At 39.7% G+C, this 21958-nt stretch overlaps 1 protein-coding gene across 2 annotated transcripts in view; it reads right to left on the reverse strand.

Annotated features, from left to right (window-relative positions):
* Positions 1 to 3711: 3711 nt before the first annotated feature.
* The window catches only part of LOC122664179 (protein PHYLLO, chloroplastic), a 125413-nt gene continuing 107166 nt past the window's right edge, over positions 3712 to 21958 (reverse strand). The window contains exons 20-29 of one of the 2 annotated variants that reach the window (XM_043859894.1): positions 19972 to 20127; positions 19599 to 19868; positions 18408 to 18575; positions 16022 to 16165; positions 15460 to 15921; positions 5322 to 5630; positions 5064 to 5221; positions 4775 to 4882; positions 3852 to 4097; positions 3712 to 3810 (exon numbers count right to left, since the gene is read on the reverse strand). In XM_043859894.1, the coding sequence (XP_043715829.1) occupies positions 3798 to 3810; positions 3852 to 4097; positions 4775 to 4882; positions 5064 to 5221; positions 5322 to 5630; positions 15460 to 15921; positions 16022 to 16165; positions 18408 to 18575; positions 19599 to 19868; positions 19972 to 20127 (2034 nt within the window). In that variant the 3' untranslated portion in view covers positions 3712 to 3797. Of the gene's footprint in view, positions 4098 to 4774; positions 4883 to 5063; positions 5222 to 5321; positions 5631 to 15459; positions 15922 to 16021; positions 16166 to 18407; positions 18576 to 19598; positions 19869 to 19971; positions 20128 to 21958 lie in introns of both variants that reach the window. The other variant, XM_043859895.1, reaches the window with a different exon arrangement.

A 21958-nucleotide genomic window follows, 5' to 3' on the forward strand; every position in this document is an offset into this window, starting at 1 on the left:
CCGAGACCCGAGTTTTCAAACCTTACTAAAAATCTTATTCTGAAAGAAGCATTAGCAATACTAATGCAGTTTTTCTTTTTCTTGGTTGTCAACACATTTACAGTAGTGGTTGATGCATACTGTTATGGGGCACCCCACAATCTTATGGCACTCAGAGTCGGTTCGGCATGACTCTAGTATTGCCTCTGCCTACATAAACTATTAACCATCAATTCCACGCTTCTTATCTGCCACTAGGAGAGAGAGAGAGAACCCTGACGCCAGGACCAAGAGAACTACCAAGAAAGCCAATTTGAGTGAATCCATCTGTTACGACCGGAAGAATTCACTTTCATAAACCGGTCTAAGGGAAGGAAACCTAATATTATATATGCCCACATCCAATCCTTTAGGGGATCGATGTGGGATTATTGCACATAACATTATCCCACCCTTTAACGGTCGACGTCGGTCCACTCCGGATCAGGTAGCTCTTTCTAGGTGGCTCCACTCTGCTTCAGGATCCTTTCCCGACGACAGGTAGCCCTTTCCTAACGGCTCGTACTCTGGCACCAGGTCACCCCTCCCAAGTAGCCAACCGCAAAACGAAAGCACCAATGTTACGATTGGAAGAACTCACCCTCATACACCAGTCTACAAGGGGAAGGAACCCAATACTATATGCGCCCACATCCAATCGCTTATGGAACCGATGTGGGACTATTGCACATAACACCGTCGCCATGCTTTGTATGAGAGCTAAACAAGCATGTGAGCTGTTCTTATAGGGGCTAGAGCTCTCTCAAATCAAGGATTTGTATCTGTTTGTATCCTTTTTTTAGGATATCAAATTGAAGGACTTGTTTCTGGAAGCTTAGAATTAATGAACCTATTTGTGGAAGGAAATAAAAATATATTATTTCAATGGAAACTCTACTCTATGAGTTGGGATCCTTTACCCATATGGGGTGTCACACAAGAGGAATCTTCACCTCATCTGACACAAGGGTTAGAACGGGTCAGATGGGTGAAGATTCCACTTCTGTGGCTATCACCATGTGTGGCACCCCGTGTAGGTAGCTGATCCAGACTCGTGGATGAATCAGGTAACCACCCATACTCCAAGTTGTCTTGTTTGAAATGGAAACGAAGGGAAGGTAAATGGTGTTAGTACAAAATTAAAATGGAAACTTGTGATATTTTTACCAGTAAGTATTGTGTAATTAATTATAAAATATTCTAAATTTGATTATTAAATTTTAATTTAGGTTCCAAATAAATCCTTTGGGTTTGAAAATAAAAATAAAAGTATCTAAAAAAAAAAAAATCTTATTATCAAATATGGCATGAGGTTGAGTAGACTACATAATCATGAAAACACAAATTTCTTATTCTTTTTAAACCAATTTAATTTCCCATCCTTTCCCTTTATTTGCAACCAAGATGGAGCCCCAAAGTTGAGATATTTTTGTTAAATCTAAACTTCCCTATTAAACTATGGGAGAGGGATAGATACACTGCCCGTGTGTGGTAAACTAGTGGATGGCATCAATGGGAGTGCGAGACAACGCATCATATAGGAGGGGCATGGGAATCATTTCAAAGAGGGGGGGGGGGGGAGAGAGAGAGATAGACACAATGAGTACTAGTTTATGGTATACCTGCGGTGTGCCTAGCCTTTTTCCTTAAGATATATGGAAAATAAGGGGATAGTAGACAAACCATGGCAAGAGACACATTGACCGGTGGAGAGAGAGAGAGGGATGAATTTGAAATTTTGTCCACGAGTTGTTTAGAGTAGGGGTATAATAGAACCCAGCCCAAGGTCGAACTGGTATATCTTAGCTCAGGCCCAACCCTCTCAGGCTCAGCCCAGTGCAACCTTGATTAGCCCGGGATGGGTAAAGTTGACCCTGATTGAGGTTATCATAGTATCATCCCCCATTTTGTTTCTACTTTCATTTGAAAGTGATCCAAACCACCCGAACCCGGGGTTATAGAGATGGCCTAATCTGATAAGCAAAATAACAATTAGATGGGGGAGCGAGCGAGAGAGAGAGAGAGTTGTTATATTCCATGGGCTATGGTTGTTGGTGAAGAAACACTAGTCACTAGTGGGGAAGACAAGAAAGGAAATACGGTAGAAGAGGAAACCCTAAACAAAGGAGGAGAAAGAAGGCTGACCGTTAGTATACCATACGTTTTTTTTGTTAATGGATTATCCGATTATGTGTGTGTGGAAGAGAAATAAATGCTGATAACACAACAATACACATCTATACTAGGCGGAGGACAGGGCAGGGCAGGGCGGGGAGGGAGCATGAGTGGAGCCTGGGAAGATGGAGCTGTGCTGGCAGCAGGGTGGAGGCAGGGTTGCAGGAACATGGTGAGAAGAGGAATAATTATCACCTCCAATTCGCGGGCACCTCTAATAGGGGAGTGGATCCCACCTTGGTTAGTGTTTTCAGCAGGTAGTAGGGTGATCATTTCCGCCCCCATGTGAGGAATTGGAGGGGACAGTGAATTGAAAGGGATAGATGACAAGTTGGGAATGGGATCAAGTTGAAGAAGATGATGTGGATCTCACCGTTTTATGATTTTTTTTTAAAAAAAAAAAACTTTAAAATAAAATTTCAGTTTTTTGGAGGAATCGAATTTTTTTTTAACGTAAAGAAGTATTAATAAATATAGACAAAGTGTAGGGAGCGATAGCAATTACCCTTGATTTTTTATTAATGGCTTATGACCTATATATCTTCTATTTTCTCAAAATCTATTCACAATTTCACATTGTCTGTTTTTTTTTTTTTTTTTTTTTTGGGTTGAACACTGTCTGGTTCGCACTCTGCTTTACTCTTGCCTTGCTTTGTAGAACCAATTGGATTTTGCAAAGTTGAATAAGTACTGCCATCTCCACGTATGACTGCTGGCTCTAATATTCGAGTCCAGTTCCTCTGCAGTACGTGCACTTGCATGTAAATGTGAAAGGTAACCAATCATCTATCCCATTTTTGCCATTTACAAGGCGAGGAGGGGTAATTATGGAAAGAAAAAGAACAGGTTGCCTCTCACCATGTACGTTCACCTATTCTCGGACAGTCATGTTGCACTGGTTGGAGCCTAAGCCCTAAGGTAGGGATGACAATTGAGTGGGCTTGGTTCAAAACCTGAAACCATAGTTTTATTTTTTAAAACCGTACTAGGCATCTCGAAAAGGGTCTCAGGTCCAGTTTTGAACTGGTCAAACTACGGTCTTGTCAAATTAAACAAAAAAAAAAAAAATTAAAAAAAAATTCAGAACAATAACAAATGAAATAAGGCCATTTGTTTTGTTGTAAAATTGTTTCTACAAATGATATTTTACATGAAAATTTTACCCCATAAATTTTTTTTAAATTTTTTTTCAATGTCATTTTCTACAATCAATGTAAAACAAATCACGGAAAATCCTATTTTATAGGAAAAAAATCTTTCATTTTTTTGCCTTTTTATATGGAACAAAATAAAGCCTAAAAAAAAAAAAAGGTACCCCTAAGAGCAATAAAAAATACAAAGATCATAATAAATAAATAAATAAATTTTGCATGCAACCCAGCATAGACAAAGTCAGTGTATGAGGTGAAGTGGGTTTCTTTACAACATTGAGATAGTGTACAGTTGGACATTACCAGACAGCAGTTCTGCAATAAAGAACTTCTCTCTTCACTTCAAAGTGATATTTGTGACTGTAAGTTCAACAGAAATGCCTGAGAATGAAGGCGCCCAAGGTTGTCATCAGGATAATCCACATCCTTTCCCCCTGCACACTAAATGCAGCATCAAACTATATGGTCCCAAATGGGTCTGGTTCTCTTAATCAAACAGGTCACACTTCCAAATTTGTCAGCAATTTCCTCAATGAATTGATCACCGAAAGGGGACTTTCCACATGAACAGCGTGGCCACAGTCTGATACCTCAATCATTTCATGGATCTTTTTCCCTTCATTATCTTTGTTCCCTGGATTATTACTTATTTCTTGGCACATCTGATGAGCAATTTCCTTGAACTTTCTATCTTTTTCTCCGACAATGAACAGTAGGGGCTTTGTGCATTGCTTCAAGTCTTCCCACAAGGACCTACCATGGGAAAGAGAAAACACATGGAATCTGAGTATACCGCAGCAAGGGAAAAAAAAAAGTACTTTTGAAGATTTTGCAGAATGGAATTCACTATTTAGCTGGCCTAGTGAATCTGGGTGGAAAACTCTATACAAGTCACTGAACCATCCTATGTTTAACCTAAGGTTACCTTCATGATTCTCATGGACTACTGTGATTAAATGAGCTTAAAATTAAGTCAAATTTCAGTTTGTAAGCAAAACCCCCTATAATATGACAGGACTTCAAACACTTGTAATAGTAACAGAAAATACAGTTATTGTATGTGTTTCTCCTGAGCATATTTGTCTGTACCACCTAGGTGTAGACATCACTGAAAAGGATGCAGGATCCCTATCTTTTAAGGTGGTGGCACAGGAAAACTTGCTATGGCTGGAAACCAAATTTCCATGGAATTCTGATAATAGATGAGACAGTAGAAGTTAATGGGCATTGTAGTACTGAAGGTTTTCAAGCCTTGACATTTCCAGGTGCCTGAAGGATGGTTCAACTTCCAAAAGATGTATTGCTAGAAAATCTAAAATGGAAAAATTTAGTAATAAGATTCAAAACTCACTTTTAAGCTTTAGTGGCTACATTAAGAAATCACTTCTTGATTAGGAGTACAAAACTTCAAAATAATACAGAAATCTTACGGCTGTCTCCCAACGCTTAAACCTGACAGAGCCTTTGCAAGAGCAGATACATCATCATGATGTGCACGGCTCTCAACTATTTGTCCAAAATATGGATGATTTCGTAAGCTGTCACAAAGAAACACAGTTATGCATGGCCTTTTAACTGACAGTAAAGAAACAACAAGCATCTCTGCATATACTGGCTACCTTCACACTCTGTACAGTGATTATCTTCATCCATTCTAAAGCGTGTGCCCATGAGGACAGCATTAAATTAAGAACTTGACAAAAAAAAGAAAATAATCACCTATTCCATATATCTCCTGCATACCACATGTCTAAGAAGCACTGTAAACCATGAGCACTAAGATATCGTGCCTTTGAATCATCTTGCGCTGTACGAATTTTTCTCATTGCCTCATCCTTTAATCCTGGACTTCCTGATATTATCACTGCTCCACCGATCTTAAAGAAGCATGGATTTGTTAGCAACTTGGAGTAGACAATTTTTTCCAAGAAAATTACTCGAGTCAAAGAAAAATAGATTATTAGAATAGTGACATACCTTCTTGCTGCATCTCAGGGCCATGTATAGTGCAACTCTGGCTCCCATTGAGTATCCTACAAGGACAACTCTTCCAGGAGTAATTTCTTGAATCAGCTTATGCAGCACATCCGCAACCACTTCAATTGAAACACTCGACTCTACTTTTCCCTCCTCATTGGCACAATTTTGTATCTGTGATTCCCCATGGCCTGGAAGATCAACTGAAATGCATCTTGCTGTGACTGAAAGGGACTTCATTATAGGAATCCAGTCTTCTCCAGTTCCAAGAAAGCCATGAAGGAATATGATTACCTTGTCCTGCATCATCTAAATCATGGTATGAGTAAACACTCATAAATTGAACAAACAAAACACTTGCTCATGCACAAATGGGAAGTACAAAGGATTCTACTCCATAAAGGGTTAGAACGTACTCGGACGAGAACCTCAAAGGAACACCATTTAAATTGCAGCAAAGTTATTTCTGATAAATTTCAGGTTCTTTGGTACACTAATTACTTTCTTATTTTGAGCACTTACAACCTTTGATGTTTCAAAACGATGATGACAACCAAAATATGAACTTGATTACATGAGAACAATCAAGTCATTAGAGGCAAAAACATAAAGAAATCCTAGAAAAGTCTTTCATTAAATAGTATAGTTAAGTCAAGTCACAGGGGGTTTTCTGTCATATCTTTATTATTGTCTGGATTTATTTGTAGTTATGTTTTCTTATCCTTAATTGTAATTTACCGTTTATTATTAATTTATAAATAGGTGGGCATAGACTCACGGTAGGCTATTCTGACCTACCGTGAGCTCTAGGGTTCTTCTTCTTCTTTATTCTTTAATTTTCACATGGTATCAGAGCAGTCTGACCAGTTCCTACTACTCCTTTCTCTGTTTTGAAAGTCCTTTACTAGGACTTTTTTTTTTCCTGATGGTTTGCAGCAACCTATGCTGTTGTATATTCTATGAAACCCTAGTTGGGAAAAACATGAAAAACTAGGGTTTCTTACATGGAGTGTTGCTGTTTTTATATATCTACTGCTTGCACCTTGCATGGATTACTCCCGGGAAGAATCACCATCTTTTGGAGGTTGCCAGATCTTTGCTGTTCGCCATGAATGTTCCGCCTCAGTTTTGGGGGGATGCTGTCCTATTGGCAGCTTATTTCATTAATCAGCTGCCCTCCCGGGTGTTGTCCTCCTTCTGTCCAATTGTGCTGCTGATGGGTTCCCCCTCCTTTGTGGTGCCTCCCAAAGTGTTTGGCTGTGTGGTATTTGCCCGGAATCACCATGTTCATGGCAAGTTTGATCCCAAGGGGCTGTGTTGTATTTTTTTGGGCTATTCTGCTACGCAAAAGGGGTATACGTGTTATCATCCTCCTTCTCGAAAATTATTTGTTACTATGGATGAGGTTTTTCGCGAGGGGGAGGCGTATTTTCCATCTCCCACTCCTCTTCAGGGGAAGTCTTCTAGTGAAGACTAGAAGAGGATACAATAGCTCCTTTGATTACTTCTCTTGATGTTCCCATGGTAGAAGACACTTCCGGTGTTGAACTTGAGGATGGAATAATGGGACAGGAGCAGACGCAATCTCAAGTGCAAGGGGAGATGGAGACTGGGAAATCTGATCCTTTGAAGGTTTTTACCAGAGGAACATGGCACAAACAGAAGCAAGTTGACAATATCATCACCACTGCACCTAACCAATTGTTGCTCCCAGATCTAGGTTCTTTGCTCATTGCTTCTGGTAAGTCTCCTTTGGATCCTAGTTTAGATTTACCAATTACTATTCGTAAACCCCAAAGAATTTGTACTCAACATCCCATCTCCAATGTTGTTTCTTATGACTCTCTATCTCCTTCCTTCCATGCTTTTGTTTCCACTCTGTCTTCTATTTCTATTCCTAATACCTGGCAGGAAGTAATGGCCATTTCAAGATGGAAAGATACAATGAATGAGGAGATGAGAGCTTTGGAAAAGAATGAGACGTGCAATGTGGTAAGTGTTCCTCCGGGAAAGAAATCAGTCGGCTGCAAATGGGTCTTCACTATCAAACACAAGGCTGATGGGATCGTGGAGTGATATAAGGCGAGATTAGTTGCTAGAGGGTTCACTCAGACTAGTGGGATTGACTATAAAGAAACCTTTGCCCCCGTTGCAAAGATAAATACTGTTAAAGTCATCATTTTGAGAGTGCCAATCAAGGATGGGATCTTTAACAACCGGTTGTGAAGAATGCCTTTTTCCATAGAGAGCTTGAAGAGGAGGTGTACATGGATATACCTCCGGGTGTTACTGATAAACAAACCCAAGGAAAAGTGTGTCATCTCAAAAAGTCTCTATATGGTTTGAAACAGTCTCCAAGAGCTTGGTTTGGGAGATTCCATAGAGCAATGGTGTCCATCGGCTACAAACAAAGTGATGCTGACCATACTTTGTTTATCAAGAAGAGAGACAAGCTCATCACTGTGCTGATTGTGTATGTTGATAACATCATTATCACTGGATACGTTGTTGATGAGATAAAGAAGTTAAAGACTTATTAGGAGACAGAATTTGAGATCAAGAATCTAGGACAACTTAGATATTTTCTTGGGATTGAGGTTGCCTATTCTGCTAGGGTATCTTCCTGTCACAACGGAAATATACTCTTGATTTGTTATCTGAAACAAATATGTTGGGGTGCAAACCTAAAGATACCCCCTTGCGACCGAATGCCCACCTAAAGAGTAAAGATGGAGATCCAGTGGACAGAGGCAGCTATCAGCGATTAGTTGGCAGGTTAATCTACCTATCTCACACACGACCTGATATTGCCTTTGCTGTAAGTGTTGTGAGTCAGTATATGCATGATCCTCACTCCACTCACCTAGAGGCAGCATACAGGATCTTAAGATATTTGAATTCTGCACTTGGGAAAGGTTTTTTCTTTTCTTCCCAGGGTCATTTACGGATTGAGGCCCACACTGATGCAGATTGGGCTGGATGTCCAGATGACAGGAGGTCTACCTCTGGGTACTGTACTTTCGTTGGAGGTAATCTAGTGACTTGGAGGAGTAAGAAACAGTCGGTGGTTGCTCGATCTAGTGCTGAAGCAGAATTTCGAGTGATGGCCCATGGCATTTGTGAGCTTCTTTGGCTGAAAGGCATTCTTGTTGATTTGTGAGTTCTTGTTACATTGCCTATGCATCTGTACTGTGATAGCAAATCAGCAATAAGTATCACTCATAACCCAGTTCAACATGATCGTAACAAGAATGTTGAGATTGATCAATCTTTTATCAAGGAGAAGCTGGAGCAAGGATTGATTGGCATTCCCTTTGTTAAGTTAGGAGATCAACTAGCCGACATTCTTACTAAGAGTCTTAATAGCAAGAGTTTTATGTCTATTGTTAGCAAGTTGGGCATGTTTGATGTTTATGCACCAACTTGAGGGGGAGTGTTGAAAAATGGGTTCAAGGGTATTTATGTCCTAGGGGTATATATGTCCCTATCCTATTCTAGAATGTTTTCTCATTTATTATAAATAAAGAGGGGCTGTGATCAATAAGTCACAAGCCATATTACACAATTTCTCCACACTCTACAACATTAATCCACTTTGAAGACATCAAGTAACATCAAGTACATGGAGTACACGACCTGTAGTATTCATTCCTTGAAGACTTTCCACCTGCGGCAGTGATTTTTTGAATCCTTTTGTATCTAGCAGATTCCCAGTTTTTTGGGCAGAATCGAGATCTGCCATTATTACTGAGGATCTGTCCATCTATCATCCCAATATTTTGGGGCATTAAAGGCACATCTGATTAGGTCCTTTGACCTGAGTTTGAGGTTGATCCAAGCCTCTGATTTGCTGTGACACAAAATCTCTCCAAATCTGGGTTTGTGATTTCAGAATTTGGTTTTTTGCTTCCTACTACTAATCCTGTCATTAGATCATTGCAATGTTGTGGGGATTTTATATACTTTGGCCTGCTATATCTGATCAGAATTGGAGCCCCATCATATTGTTTACTTTGACGAACTGTTTTTTGGTATTGCTGCTGGTCATTCTTCTTGATATATTCATCAACTAGTGTGCTGCTGTGTTTAATCAAGATTGTAGTTTACTGGTGATATTGCTTCTAGTTATTTCTTTATATATATATTGGGTTATTCAAAACCTCCAGTGGACTCTGTAAGTGTCCAAGCTTAGCGGTGCCTCTAATTATCTACCTTTTGGGCATAAGCAGTAAAATATACATCAATGCCAAGCGAAAGATGGACTAGTTGATTCATGATCCTCCACCTCCAGACTTCAAGGAGTATAAAGAATGGACGAGTGAAATTGTGAAAATGATGCTCTCCTTGTATGGCTCTGGAACAACATGGAGCCTTCTGTTGCAGCTAACATTATGTTCCACACCACTGCTAAAGGTATCTGGAACGATTTCAAAGAAAGTTTCTCTTAGGGTAAAAACATGTCTCGAGTATACGATCTTTATGAGAAGTTTTTCTCCATCAAATAGAATGGTAAATCAATGGATAATTATTATAGTGCACTCAAAACATGTGGGAGGAGCTTAATGTATAACAGCTTCTGTCTACTGACCTTCAAGTTTTAAAATCTCAGCGTGTAGGGTTTCTTATGGCTAAATTTTTATTTGTCTTAGATACTGACTTGCAACCTGTCAAAGCCAGATCCTTGCAAGAGAGAAGATCTTTTTAATGACGTGTCTTGTTGGATTTAACGCATCGCTCCCTTGCCAAATCAAAACTGTCCTTTTATAAGGATAATTTAGCCTTTGTTTCTAATAGTGGTGGTTGTGGTGCTGGTTTTCCTGGTAGAGGATGAGGTCATGGTGGCGAAAGAGGAAGAGGGCAGCAGCTTGACCAAGGCATACATCAGTGTACTTACTGTGGAAAAGTAAATCATACTATTGATGCATGTTGGGCGAAGCATGGTAGACCTAAGTGGGCTCAGCAACAGTTCGCTAATACTACTACATCTGAAGGGAGTTCTACAAGGGTGCCATCTTCTGCTGCCAATCTTGCTTCTACACCTGGAGGTAGTCAGTCTGCCTCTCCATTACGAGATGACCTTGTAAATCAATCATTTAAACATGTTCAGCAACTTGAGACATTTGCATCTACATCCACTGCTACAATTGCTCATTCAAGTACTGGTGCATTTCTTGCTTCCTCTTCTCTACACTGTGGGTTATTAACTAGTAAGTCCCACGTATTCTCCTCTTCTCAAAAGATTAGTCACCCTTCTAGAGTCATACTTGTTGATGGCTCCTCTACTAAGGCGTTTGTATCTAGTTTTTTTTCCCTTACATTCTCTTACTAATTTAACTTCTGTACTTTATATACCCCATCAACCTTTAAATATTCTGTATGTTAGTCAACTTACTAAGTCACTAAAATTTTCAATTAGCTTTTATCTCACTTGCTGTGTCTTTCAGGATCTTAAGTCAAAGAAGATGATTGACGAAGGGCATGAGAAGAATGGCTTATATTATTTTTATACCTATTACCGCGTTTCCTACCTCTAGTATTTCTTTTCTTCAGTGGCATTACAGGTTTGGACATCCTTCTCTTTCCAAGCTCCAACATATGGTTCCTAATTGTAAGGTTAATTCTCGTATTGAGTGAGACGTGTGAGCTTGGAAAGGATCATCGTACTTCATTCCCTTCTCGGAGTCCTTTATTTTCTTTAGTTCATTCTGATGTATGGAGTCCTTGTTTCAAGAGTTAGTTTGGTTTTTCATATTGTTGAACTGAGATGGCTACTGAGAGGGGGGTTGAATTAGTAGTGGTGATAAAAAACTCAATCCCAACTCGTTCGTCTCCTCAACTCAATTGTTGGCGTCAGTAACACTCAACCACACATCTACACACACACACATACAATATGGCTATCACTAGCTACACATCACATAACACATCCTCCAAAAACCATCATGCAAAAGATACATCCACAAAACAAAGGCATACACAATCCACAAAGGCACACACCACAAGACAAGGCTTACGTGGTTCAACAGTGTGCCTGCATCCACGGTGCAAATGATCTATTCGCTTTGACCAAAATCAAGTCTCAGTACAATGCACAATACAAAAGTTCGATTGTACCCACAGTTGGTTGCCCCAATGACCAGTTTATGTGGCACTGGCACCAACCATAAGGAGCTACAACCCCTAGTTTATGCAGCTACGACTACAAAGGAGCACCAACTACCAAGAAGCACCAACCCCTACTACCAAGCACCTACTCGGTAGCTTTGATGATTACAATATGGACAATACAATAAGTCCCAATAAAGCAGAAACTAGGCTAGGCCTTTCATCATACCAATTGTGCCGGTCGTCCCTCCACCGTCACCATTTGCTTCTTTGCCTGGAAATCCTCTCTCTGCCACTTATCTTCTTATTGCTCTTCGGAAAGGTACTTGTTCTTGTACTTAAACTTCCTTGGTAGCTTGTTGAAGTATATTAAACTTCCCCCCCCCCTTTTTCTTCGTATTTAAATTTTTATTCATCCAAAAAAAAAAAGTATATCAAGGTAGGGAGAATATCTCGATTAGAATATTCCTATTCCAATCAAGATACCTATCTAGGACTCTTTCTTTGATTGTAATTAGCTTCTATTCCTATTCCTAGTTTGTTTTCTAGTTAGCTTAGATGTTTCTAATTTTCTATTTCTAAGATAACTAGGAAACAAACTAGGACTAGGAACAAAAGCTAGTTACAATCAAAGAAAGACACCTAGGCAGGTATCTCGATTAAAATAGGAATATTCTAATCGAGATACTCTCCCTAACCCTAGCTCGATATACTTCAACATAGCTTATCCGATTGCCAATTACGTGTCAATATCCCATCTTCTTGTCTCTCTTCGTCAATTTGCTATGTCTATCACATCTCACATTGTTCCTTCCTATTACCAAGAAGCTTTGCATTACCTTGGGTGGAAAATTGCAATGGATACCTTGCTCTCTCTCACAAGACTTGGATTTTGGTTACTCTACGTCCTGGTAAGGACCTTGTAATGTGTTGTTGGGTGTACACCATTAAGTATCATCCTGATGGTTCAATAGACCGGTTAAAAGCTCGATTGGTTGCTAAGGGCTACACACAGACTTATGGGGTTGACTACCTTGAGACTTTTTAGCTTGTTGCTCGGTTAAATTCTGTACGAATATCTTTGGCTGTTCATCTTGATTGGCCTCTTTACTAGTTAGACATCAAGAATGCATTTTTGTATGGTGACTTACAAGAGGTTTATATGGAGCAACCTGCTGGGTATGTTGCTCAGGAGGATATTGAGAAAGTCTGTAGGCTCCACAAAGCTATTATGGGCTTAAACAGTCCCCACGAGCATGGTTTGATAAGTTTAGCAAAGTTGTTCCTATGTGTTTTCTCTCCGTGTTACTCAGATCACTCTGTTTTCGTTCGTTGCTTGGACTCCAAAGTTATTATACTGGTTGTTTATGTTGATGATATAATTGTCTGTAGTAATGATATGTTTGGGATCGCATAGGTTAAGACTTATTTACAACAACATTTTCAGATGGAAGACTTGGGTGCTCTCCGCTACTTCCTTGGTATTGAGGTTATTCGCAGTAAGAAGGGTCTCAGTCTGTCTCAACGGAAATATGTTCTTGATCTTCTGAGTGATATAGGGATATTAGGTTATAAGCCTGTAGATACTCCTATGGATCCTGTTGTAAAACTTGAGGCTTCTGATGACAAAGACTTTGAAGATAAGCATCAATATCGAGGACTTGTTGGCATGCTGATATATCTCGTTGTTACTTGACTGGTTATATCATTTGTTGTTGGTATAATTAGTCAGTTTATGCAGATAACTACGCATGTTCATTGGGAGGCAACCTGTCGTATACTGAGATATCTCAAAGTGGTGCTCCAGGAAAGGAACTCATTTACTGTTGTCACGGTCATACTAATATTGTTGGTTATTCTGATGCTGAATAGGCTGGAGCTAATGGCGATAGATGGTCGTCTATAGGGTATTGTACTTTCTTTGGCGGTAATCTTGTTATATGGAGAAGTAAGAAACAAACTATTGTTACTCGTTCCAGTGCTGAAGCAAAGTATAGAGCTATGGCTCACGCTGCTGCTGAGTAGATGTGGCTTTGGTCCTTTGTTCGAGAGCTTGGTTATTCTACTGATCAACTGATGGAGATGTTTTGTGATAACCAAGCGGCAATTTATATTGCCAATAATCCCATTTTCCTTGAGCGAATGAAATATATTGAAGTAGATTGTCACTTTGTTTGGGACCCTATAATGACGAACGTAATTTCCACTCCGTTTGTTAGCTCTCATCATCAACTTGGGGATTTGTTTAGTAAAGCCTTATTTTGAGCTGTTTTTCTACAAGGATGTTCCAAGCTGGGCATGGGTGATGTCTATGCTCCAGCTTGAGGGGGAGTGTTAAGTATGTCGTTTTATATTTGTAAGCTTAGTTAATGTGGGGGGTATTTTAGGTAAACTGTTGATTACTTATGTTAATTCGGCTCTGTTATGTGCTAAGGTTGAATATAAATAAAGGCTAGGCCCACGGTTTGTGCTAAGCTGCTCATAACACAACCGTGGGCAGATTGCGCCAATTCTCTTTATCTTCTACTTCTTCTTCCTCCTCTCCTCCATTAGTGCTCTAGAATTTCTCACAAGTGCTAATTATATTGACAATCACTTTCTCCAACACAAACTTGATGGATATAATCCTATATCCGAATCTTTTAACATCCACCACATCATTTATTAAATCTTTATCCACTTCTATGCCCACTCCACTTCTATTACTTTTATCCCCCATATAACAAACTTTAAAGTCGTCCAACTCCTTAGCTTTTTTACTCTTCCATCTAGTCTCTTGAATAGAGGCTATGTTAATCCTTCTTATCCTCATTACATCTATCAATTCTAGCCTAGTAAAGATCCAATGTTCCAAGATGCTAATCTAATCCTACGCTTTTGGACTAGCTTCTTTACCCGCACTCGTACATGGTGCAAGAACCCTTGCCCCTACTTTGTCACCGCATCCGAGCGTTGACGCAATGTGTCGCTTAGAGGGGACGCCCTAGCTAACCCTTGCTCACTTTTTACTACACCCGGGTTATAGTGTAGTGCATCGCTTATTTTGTCGGGGGCACGCCCTAGCATAACGTTTATAATATAAGCTTGTAGAATCCATGTAAAAGGGTTTGGCTAGTTTTTTTTTTTTTTTTTTTCTTCTTTCTGGTGCCGGCTCCCAATCTGACGCACCAACCCTCCTCCTTTATCTGGGCTTGTAACTGGCAGCAAACACTGGCGGATTTATGAATAGTTCATGCCATATGTCCCCTAAATAGTCAAAGTCATCACTACAAGTGAGGGCACTGACATTTCAGAGTGAAGTGTACTGTTGAATCTACCTTTTCCATTTGCCATTCTATCATATCCCAATACAAGTGCAGGTCATTATGGCAGTTTGTGCCAATCATCTATGATCATGGTACTAAATCTCGTTTCGTTTCGGTGTTTCGGTGTTTCGGTCTGACCGAAATTTCATCGAAATAGGGTATTTTTTCTGTGGGTGTAAAATGCAAAAAATGACCGAGATTTCCGAAAATTTCAAAACGAGATGACCGAAATTACCGAGATTTCCGAAACGAGATGACCGAAATTTCACCGAAATATTCGAAATATTGCATTTTTTCATATCGGACTAGCGTTTCGTTTCGGACAGGTCGAAATATTCGATATCTCGACCGAAATTTCGTGAGTTTTAGTACTATGTCTATGATTGGTGGTACAGACCCTTTATAATGTAGTTTCAATCTACCCAGATAAAAGCATCTTTCGGCAGTTGCTAAAATTTTCACATTGACACTTTCACCAAAAGTCCATAGGCTACAAAAGGACCAAGCAGAACAATGAGGAATATTGATCAAGTCAGGTCAAAATCATGTTTTATCATAGGAAACCAATGCTTTCCAAAAGAGTAACGGTGATATAGATCACACTGCGCACATATTTTAATTTTTCTAGACTAACACGCAATCACATTTTTTTATGTCCTCATACTATTCTGTTTGACAACTCTTACTCCTTTACGAAAAAGTTCCGCTTGTATTGCTGAGACACTTACATGTATGTATTTTCCAGCTTCTCGAACTTTGAGGGAATAGGAGAACCCCTGACAATTGACTGAAACTCGATATGTCTGAATTTCTTCTTCCATGTAGCTTCTCTGGATGATTTCATGATTGATCCGAAAATTCCGAAGAAGCAGAGCTGCATCTTGCACCGACACTTCAACCTTATCCCCATGGGAATGAACACACGTCTTGAGTGGTTTAGCAGTGACATCTTCTTTAAGCCATCGATAAGTCCCAAGGCCATGAGCTATTGTTGGCTTAGTTTCTTTGTCCTTAACTCTGCATATGCGTGTGTATTGCTGCTCAAGATAGTTTGCAAACTGAATATATACTGACAAACTAAGGCTACTTTCAAAAGCAGAACTGATAACAGCCATCTTGTCATGCTGCTGAGCCCACTTTGCAATCAGTGCCGCATTTTCAAACCCACCAACAACATTTGGTTTGATTACCTGGTGCCAGCATGAAGCAATAAAGACATATCCATAGAAATATACAGAGAAATCCCTATTCAATGATCTTATCATTTTCAAAGGAACAGTTTTCACTTACAACAGCAACTATGCCTGGGTGTTTGTACACTGAAAGCATATTGAGAGGATCTTCATGCATACCGTCAATACTTTCATCTAAAGCAGCAGGTAAACCAGTTTCTTCACAAAACCTGATAATATCATCTTCAAAAACCACAGGTTCCTGAAATGGGGAAGTTGGAAAACAGAATTAGCAGCTCAATTTTTGCAATCAATGATATAGATTCAGGAAGTAAAAAAAAAAAACAAACACATATGGCAGTAGTATGACTAAAAATGTACAATCCTCTCCTCTTTAATGTGGAAAAAGGTAAAGCAAGGGGAAAAAGAGGAAAAAATATCACCAAATATCTTGTTTCCAAGGTCACCAGAAGTCTCGCAATATCATTAATGCCTATATACTGACATATATTGTAATCACCTATGACGATCAAATTTTCTCATGGAATTCCTGATGCAAGCATGTAGACCCTGAAGATACTATGTACCATAGTAGCATTCTGTTGCCCTTTGCTATCATGGTCCCATCCCTCTTTAAAGCATTAAAAATCCAAGAAAGATGCAGAAGAAAGACATACTTGACATTGCAGGGAAGGTTGGCCCAAGAGTGAAGGGGCACACTCCATGGGAATTGATGAATCTCTATTTGCCCCAGCAAAAGGAGCTGGACGAGTACATTGACACATTGAAAGGGACATGGACGAACTATGGAGTGACTATGATGTGTGATGGTTGGACTAGACCCACTAGACAGTCCATCATTAAAGTCCGTGGATGCATCCAAGGAGAAAAAGTATGCAAAGTATATCTACAAGTTGCTGAAGGATGTGGTAGATGAGGTAGGGCCACAGAGCGTTGTCCAAGTGGTGATGGACAACAAGAGCAACTTTAAGAAGGAAGGCAAGAGACTGATGAACAGGCACAACAACAAGATCTATCTCTTTTGGACACCATGTGCAACCCACATTAATCTCATCCTTAAGGAAATGAGGTAGAGATCCATGATAACAGATATGATTAAGTGGACAAGACAAGAAGGTCATTCTTATATTGGAGCCAATGGTAAAAATACTGAGGATGGTAGACTCTGAGAAGAAGCCTATCTTGCCACATTTGTATGCTGCCATGGAGATGATGAAGGAGTGCGGGAGAACAGTGTTACCTCGAGGTGGGAAGGTGTACCTGAAAATTGTTGAGGACCGATGGGAGAAGCACTTGGTGAGTTTTATATATTTAATTCAAGGAACTTAAGTCAATTTACATTCCATTTACATATTCAGAAGCATTGATAAGTTATTTATGTAATTCTCAGCATACTATCTCAATCCCAAGTACCACTACATGCATCAACTTAGGATGGATGAATCATTGTTAGAAGCAGTGGATACAAACAATGAGCCTGTCCCTTGGGGTATCCTTTACAGCAGCGAGAGGAAGCGAGCTAATTTTAGATGAAACATCAAAGGGGATGGCAGTCCAAATCTTGTCAAGAGAGCGAGAGTTGGAAGTCCATCTTTTAAGGTTGCGTTCCATCCAAATGTGGGAGATAGCGGCACAAAAGGCTAGCTTGCCAACTGAATCGCCAATTGAATTCCCTCCAAATGTCATATCAATCCAAACCCACTCCCGGTGAAGGGGGAGGGGACTTCTTCTACCTGGCCAGCAAGAGCAAAGGACTCGAGCCCAAATGGAAGTAGCAAAAGGGCAAGAGAAAAACAAGTGATCTGTGTCTTCTTGCCCAAATAGAAACCCTTTGTTGTTTGTAATTTGTGAAATTGCCAAAAGTGTTTGAAAAGTAAAAAAGAGAGATGCTGAATGCTGATGGTACAAAAGAGATGGAACTGCAAAGTGGAAAAGTGATTTACAGTTATACACTAGCAGAATATTTACTTTAGACAGTGTTAGAACAAACACCAACCAAAAACACGAAAAGAAACAAGAACAGAGTATAACGTGGTTCACACACCAGTATGGTGTACTACATCCACGGGCGAAGGCGAATATGATTCACTATGCAAATCGGAGAAAAATTACAAAGGAGATGTCTCAAGAACACCCAAAACGGCGTTGCTGCTCTCTCCCAGAAACCCTAAAACGAAAACCCCAAATCTTACTCACCTTTAAAATAAAGCGGGTAAAGAACATAAATACTCCTCCATCGGATCTGGGTCGATCCATCGGGTCGGGTCGAACCGTACTGCGGGGCTTCGCCCCCGCACCCCCAACGAGATCAGGGCTGGGCTCGATAGGCCCAAGCCCTCCGCTACCATCACAGATCTCAGAAAAAGTTCCATTTGGGTCGCCACCAAAAATGTCGGAGTGGGTCATTCTTCGAAACGGGTCCAAGAATTCGAGACATACATAATAGATAGAATAGTTAAAAACATAAATCCAGTAAACTGCACCTCAATATATTGCAGATCACAACACTTTACAGCAGAAGCAAATTGAATTGCTTGTTCAAATGTCCATTTTTGATTAGCATCAGCACGGATTTTGATCTTGTACCCAATCTTCTGTCTAATTTCTTGGATAACAGCAGCATCCTCAAGCGGATTTGATCTCCGTGCAACCTGTAACAGAAGATTCATTCACTGATTTTATTAATGTTCCAATACTTGGGGAAGACCTTCCATTTTATTCATTCAATCTCCTGTATCTAGACTAAGGTCCTTTTAATGCAGGCCAGGTTAAATTTGAACCAGGTTTTAGTAGTAGTAGTTGGATTGGGCCTTAGTTTTTTGGTTTAACTGTTGTAATGGGCTAAAATATAAAGCCCAAAAAATGGGGTTTTAAGCAGGTGCACAAAATTGATTATGTTATTAGTGGGTCCCATGTTGGTGATCGTTGGATAGGAATTTGTATTATATTTTATTAATTGTTAGTTTATGAGTTATTTTAAGAAATCTAAAATCATAGAGTCCTAAGCTGTCCTATAGTTGTACTCAGGAAACTCTTGATATTATATTAGTAGTTGGTCTAGGAAATTTAAGATGATTTTGGTTAATGGATTGATTTATTCTTTGGCAATGACCTAGCCAATTTTTTCTCTCTTTAGTTGTAGTGTTCCAAAAAAAACTTGAAAGGAGATTACTCCCGGTTAACAATCAAACCAGCAAGGAGCTCTGATACCAAGTTCAATATTCCAGTCCTTGCTGGTTCAGTTAATAGCAGGTTGCAGGTCACACTAGTTAGAGAGAAAAAGAAGCAGTTACGGGAGAATAGAGATGTGAATCTAATTGATTCCTTCTCCATAGTGTTATTAATGTAATTAAACTGATATTACAAATTTGCCGTCACTTACAAAATTATTCTCCCATAAGCCACTCATAAATACAATTCTCTATGTACCCTTACACATCCTTACAAATTACTCATTCCAACAAGGCCCACTTGCTTGACCTTCCTTCACCTACCGATTTACATTTAAATAGAGTGGTCTCTGTTCATTAGGTGAAGAAGCAAGGGGGAAAAAGGGGGTATTAGAAGGGCTGTTCTGTCAAGTTCAGCCAACAAAGACAACGCATTGTGCAGGGATGAACTCCATGACAAATGAACCATAATTATTTTCCTTAAGCTGGTTGGTGTAATCATACCTTAAGCTTAATTGTGGTGAAACCTTCCTCAAATAGTTTTGCTGCAATACTGGCAACATCCTTGGGAGTCCCATCAGAATCTATAAGAGCACATATCTGAACTCTTGACATTCTTTCCATTGTTTCGTCTTCTTTTACGGAGGCAGATTCTTGTGATGAAATTTCACAGCCAAGAAGTAAACTTGATAGAGAAGAACCTTGTCTTTCTGCTAATGCATTTAGGACTGCCATCTCCAAACCGCATCTGACACTTGGAAAGATTGAACAGGGCTGGACAAGAAGGAAACAATTTAACTGCTAGAAGTCAACTCCATCATAGAGAATGCAAATGATGACATACATCACCACCAGAAATGTAGTGGTTACTACCCACCTTGATTCCTAACCTTTCCCATATCCAAGAAGAAAATGATCCATTCCGCAAAGGTAAAAGATAACTGATTTCAGCTCCTTGGATCAAATGAAGTATGCATCGTAGTTGCTCCTCAACATCTTGTAACTTTTCTTTGTGGATTTCCATAGGGGCAACCTGTTTATGAGAGCAGATTAAAATTATACAAAATATTTGTAGTCACTACCCACTACTAGAACTAGGAAAACAAAATTTTGCCTATCCCAACTGCGTGAAGCAAGTTATGCATAATATTTGAAATAATTTGTCTAATAAGCTCCACTCAACTAGAAAAGTATCATTTAGACAAACTAATTGTCTGTTCATTTCATTTGATTTACAAAAAAATGAAAAAATTCAAGAAAATGGGAACAGAATATAGGAATTCTCAGAAATTTCTATTTACTTTATGTAGCACAGGAAGTAATAATAACAAAAATTTGTAACACCCCCTTCCCTCCCCCCCAAAAAAAAAAATCTGAATATGTCAATAGTAAGAGATAACGGGTTCTCCAACTGCCTCCCAACGCTATCCTTCCTACGCCACGCAGATCACTGTCTCCCCTATGTGCTGCCTTTGTTGGAATGCAGTCGAAGATATAGAGCCTCTTTTCTTTGCTTGCCCTATTTCCGCCTCTATTTGGAAAGGTATTTTGGCCAAATGTTGGCCTAGAAGCCAAAGAATTCTGCCTTTTGCCAGGGAGTGTATTTGGGTGGATATTTCTTTCGGTGGGAAATCCCTCTGTGACTCGATAGGCAAGCTGGGTTTTTGGGCAGTCATCATCCACATTTGGATGGAGCGTAATCTCAGGAAATGGACTCCCAACTCTAGGACTCTCAGTCAGATTTGGGATTCCATTTCATTTGAAATTAAAGCCAAGATTTCGGCTGCTCCCTTTTCTTGTATTGACTCCCCAAGGAACAAGCATATTGTTGTTCTCCTGGGATCTCCCCCTCTCCTCTCTCCAGGCCTTTGGCTCATCTGTTTGAGGTCCGGCCTTTGTGTATTTGTATTTTTTTTTCCTTTTTTCCCTCTTTGAGGGCTGTTGTAGTTATGAGGAGAAAGATACAATGGGTGTGGGCTGAAGCAAAGATCCTGAGGACAATACATGCAAGTTAGTGTTAGAAATAATAAGGGTATTTTAGGCACATGCACATTATGTTATAAGTTGATGTAATGTGGTTCTTTTGTTTTTTTCCTTTTACCTCCCTTTGCTATCTTATATTAGCATGGGGGGTAAGAATGTAATTTGGCATCTATGTTAAGTGAATGAATATATTGGAGAGTTGAAAAATACTCTCCCACCTAATTCCACCGAACTCTCTCCCTCCACATTTCCTTGTCTTCTTCTTCTTCTTCTCCTTCTCTCTTCTTCTCCCATTTTCTTCCCTCTTCCTTACCTCCACCTAAATTCCAACTTGGTATCAGAGCTCTACAGTTTGAGAGTTGTATTCCTTTTCTTGCTTCCCTATTTCCTCTCTTTGGAATCCTAGGGCACAAAGGATTCCAAGGAGGAGGTTGCTATGTGAATCGATTGAAGAAGTATGAGATAGGTTTTGTATAAAGCCTACATGAAGATCTCAAGTGATCATTTGAGCTATTTTGAAGTTCAAGTCAACATCAACAACTTCTAGAGTTACCACCTACCCTGTTCTAGGGTTACCGCCAGCCTCTTGTAGCAGTTGCTCTCTCTATCTCTCTCTCTTCCGGCAGTTGTTTAAACTGTGATATGGCTCACTAGGATTGCCCAAGAGTCTTCTTCATTTGCCATATGGCCTCCTTTGCTGATCAAAGGAGCTGTTAGAGCACAACTCTTCTTGTGGACTGCCAGGTACAGCCAGTATCAGTTTTTTCCTCCTTTTTGCATTTGGAATGCAATGTGTGATGCTTCTTAGTTGTGAAATGGTTATGCAATGCCTTATGTATGTGGACTCTTTGGGTTGTTATGAGATGATCTTACCCTTTGGA

The sequence above is a fragment of the Telopea speciosissima genome, chromosome 6 (assembly GCF_018873765.1).
Source record: "Telopea speciosissima isolate NSW1024214 ecotype Mountain lineage chromosome 6, Tspe_v1, whole genome shotgun sequence".
Lineage (NCBI taxonomy): Eukaryota > Viridiplantae > Streptophyta > Magnoliopsida > Proteales > Proteaceae > Telopea > Telopea speciosissima.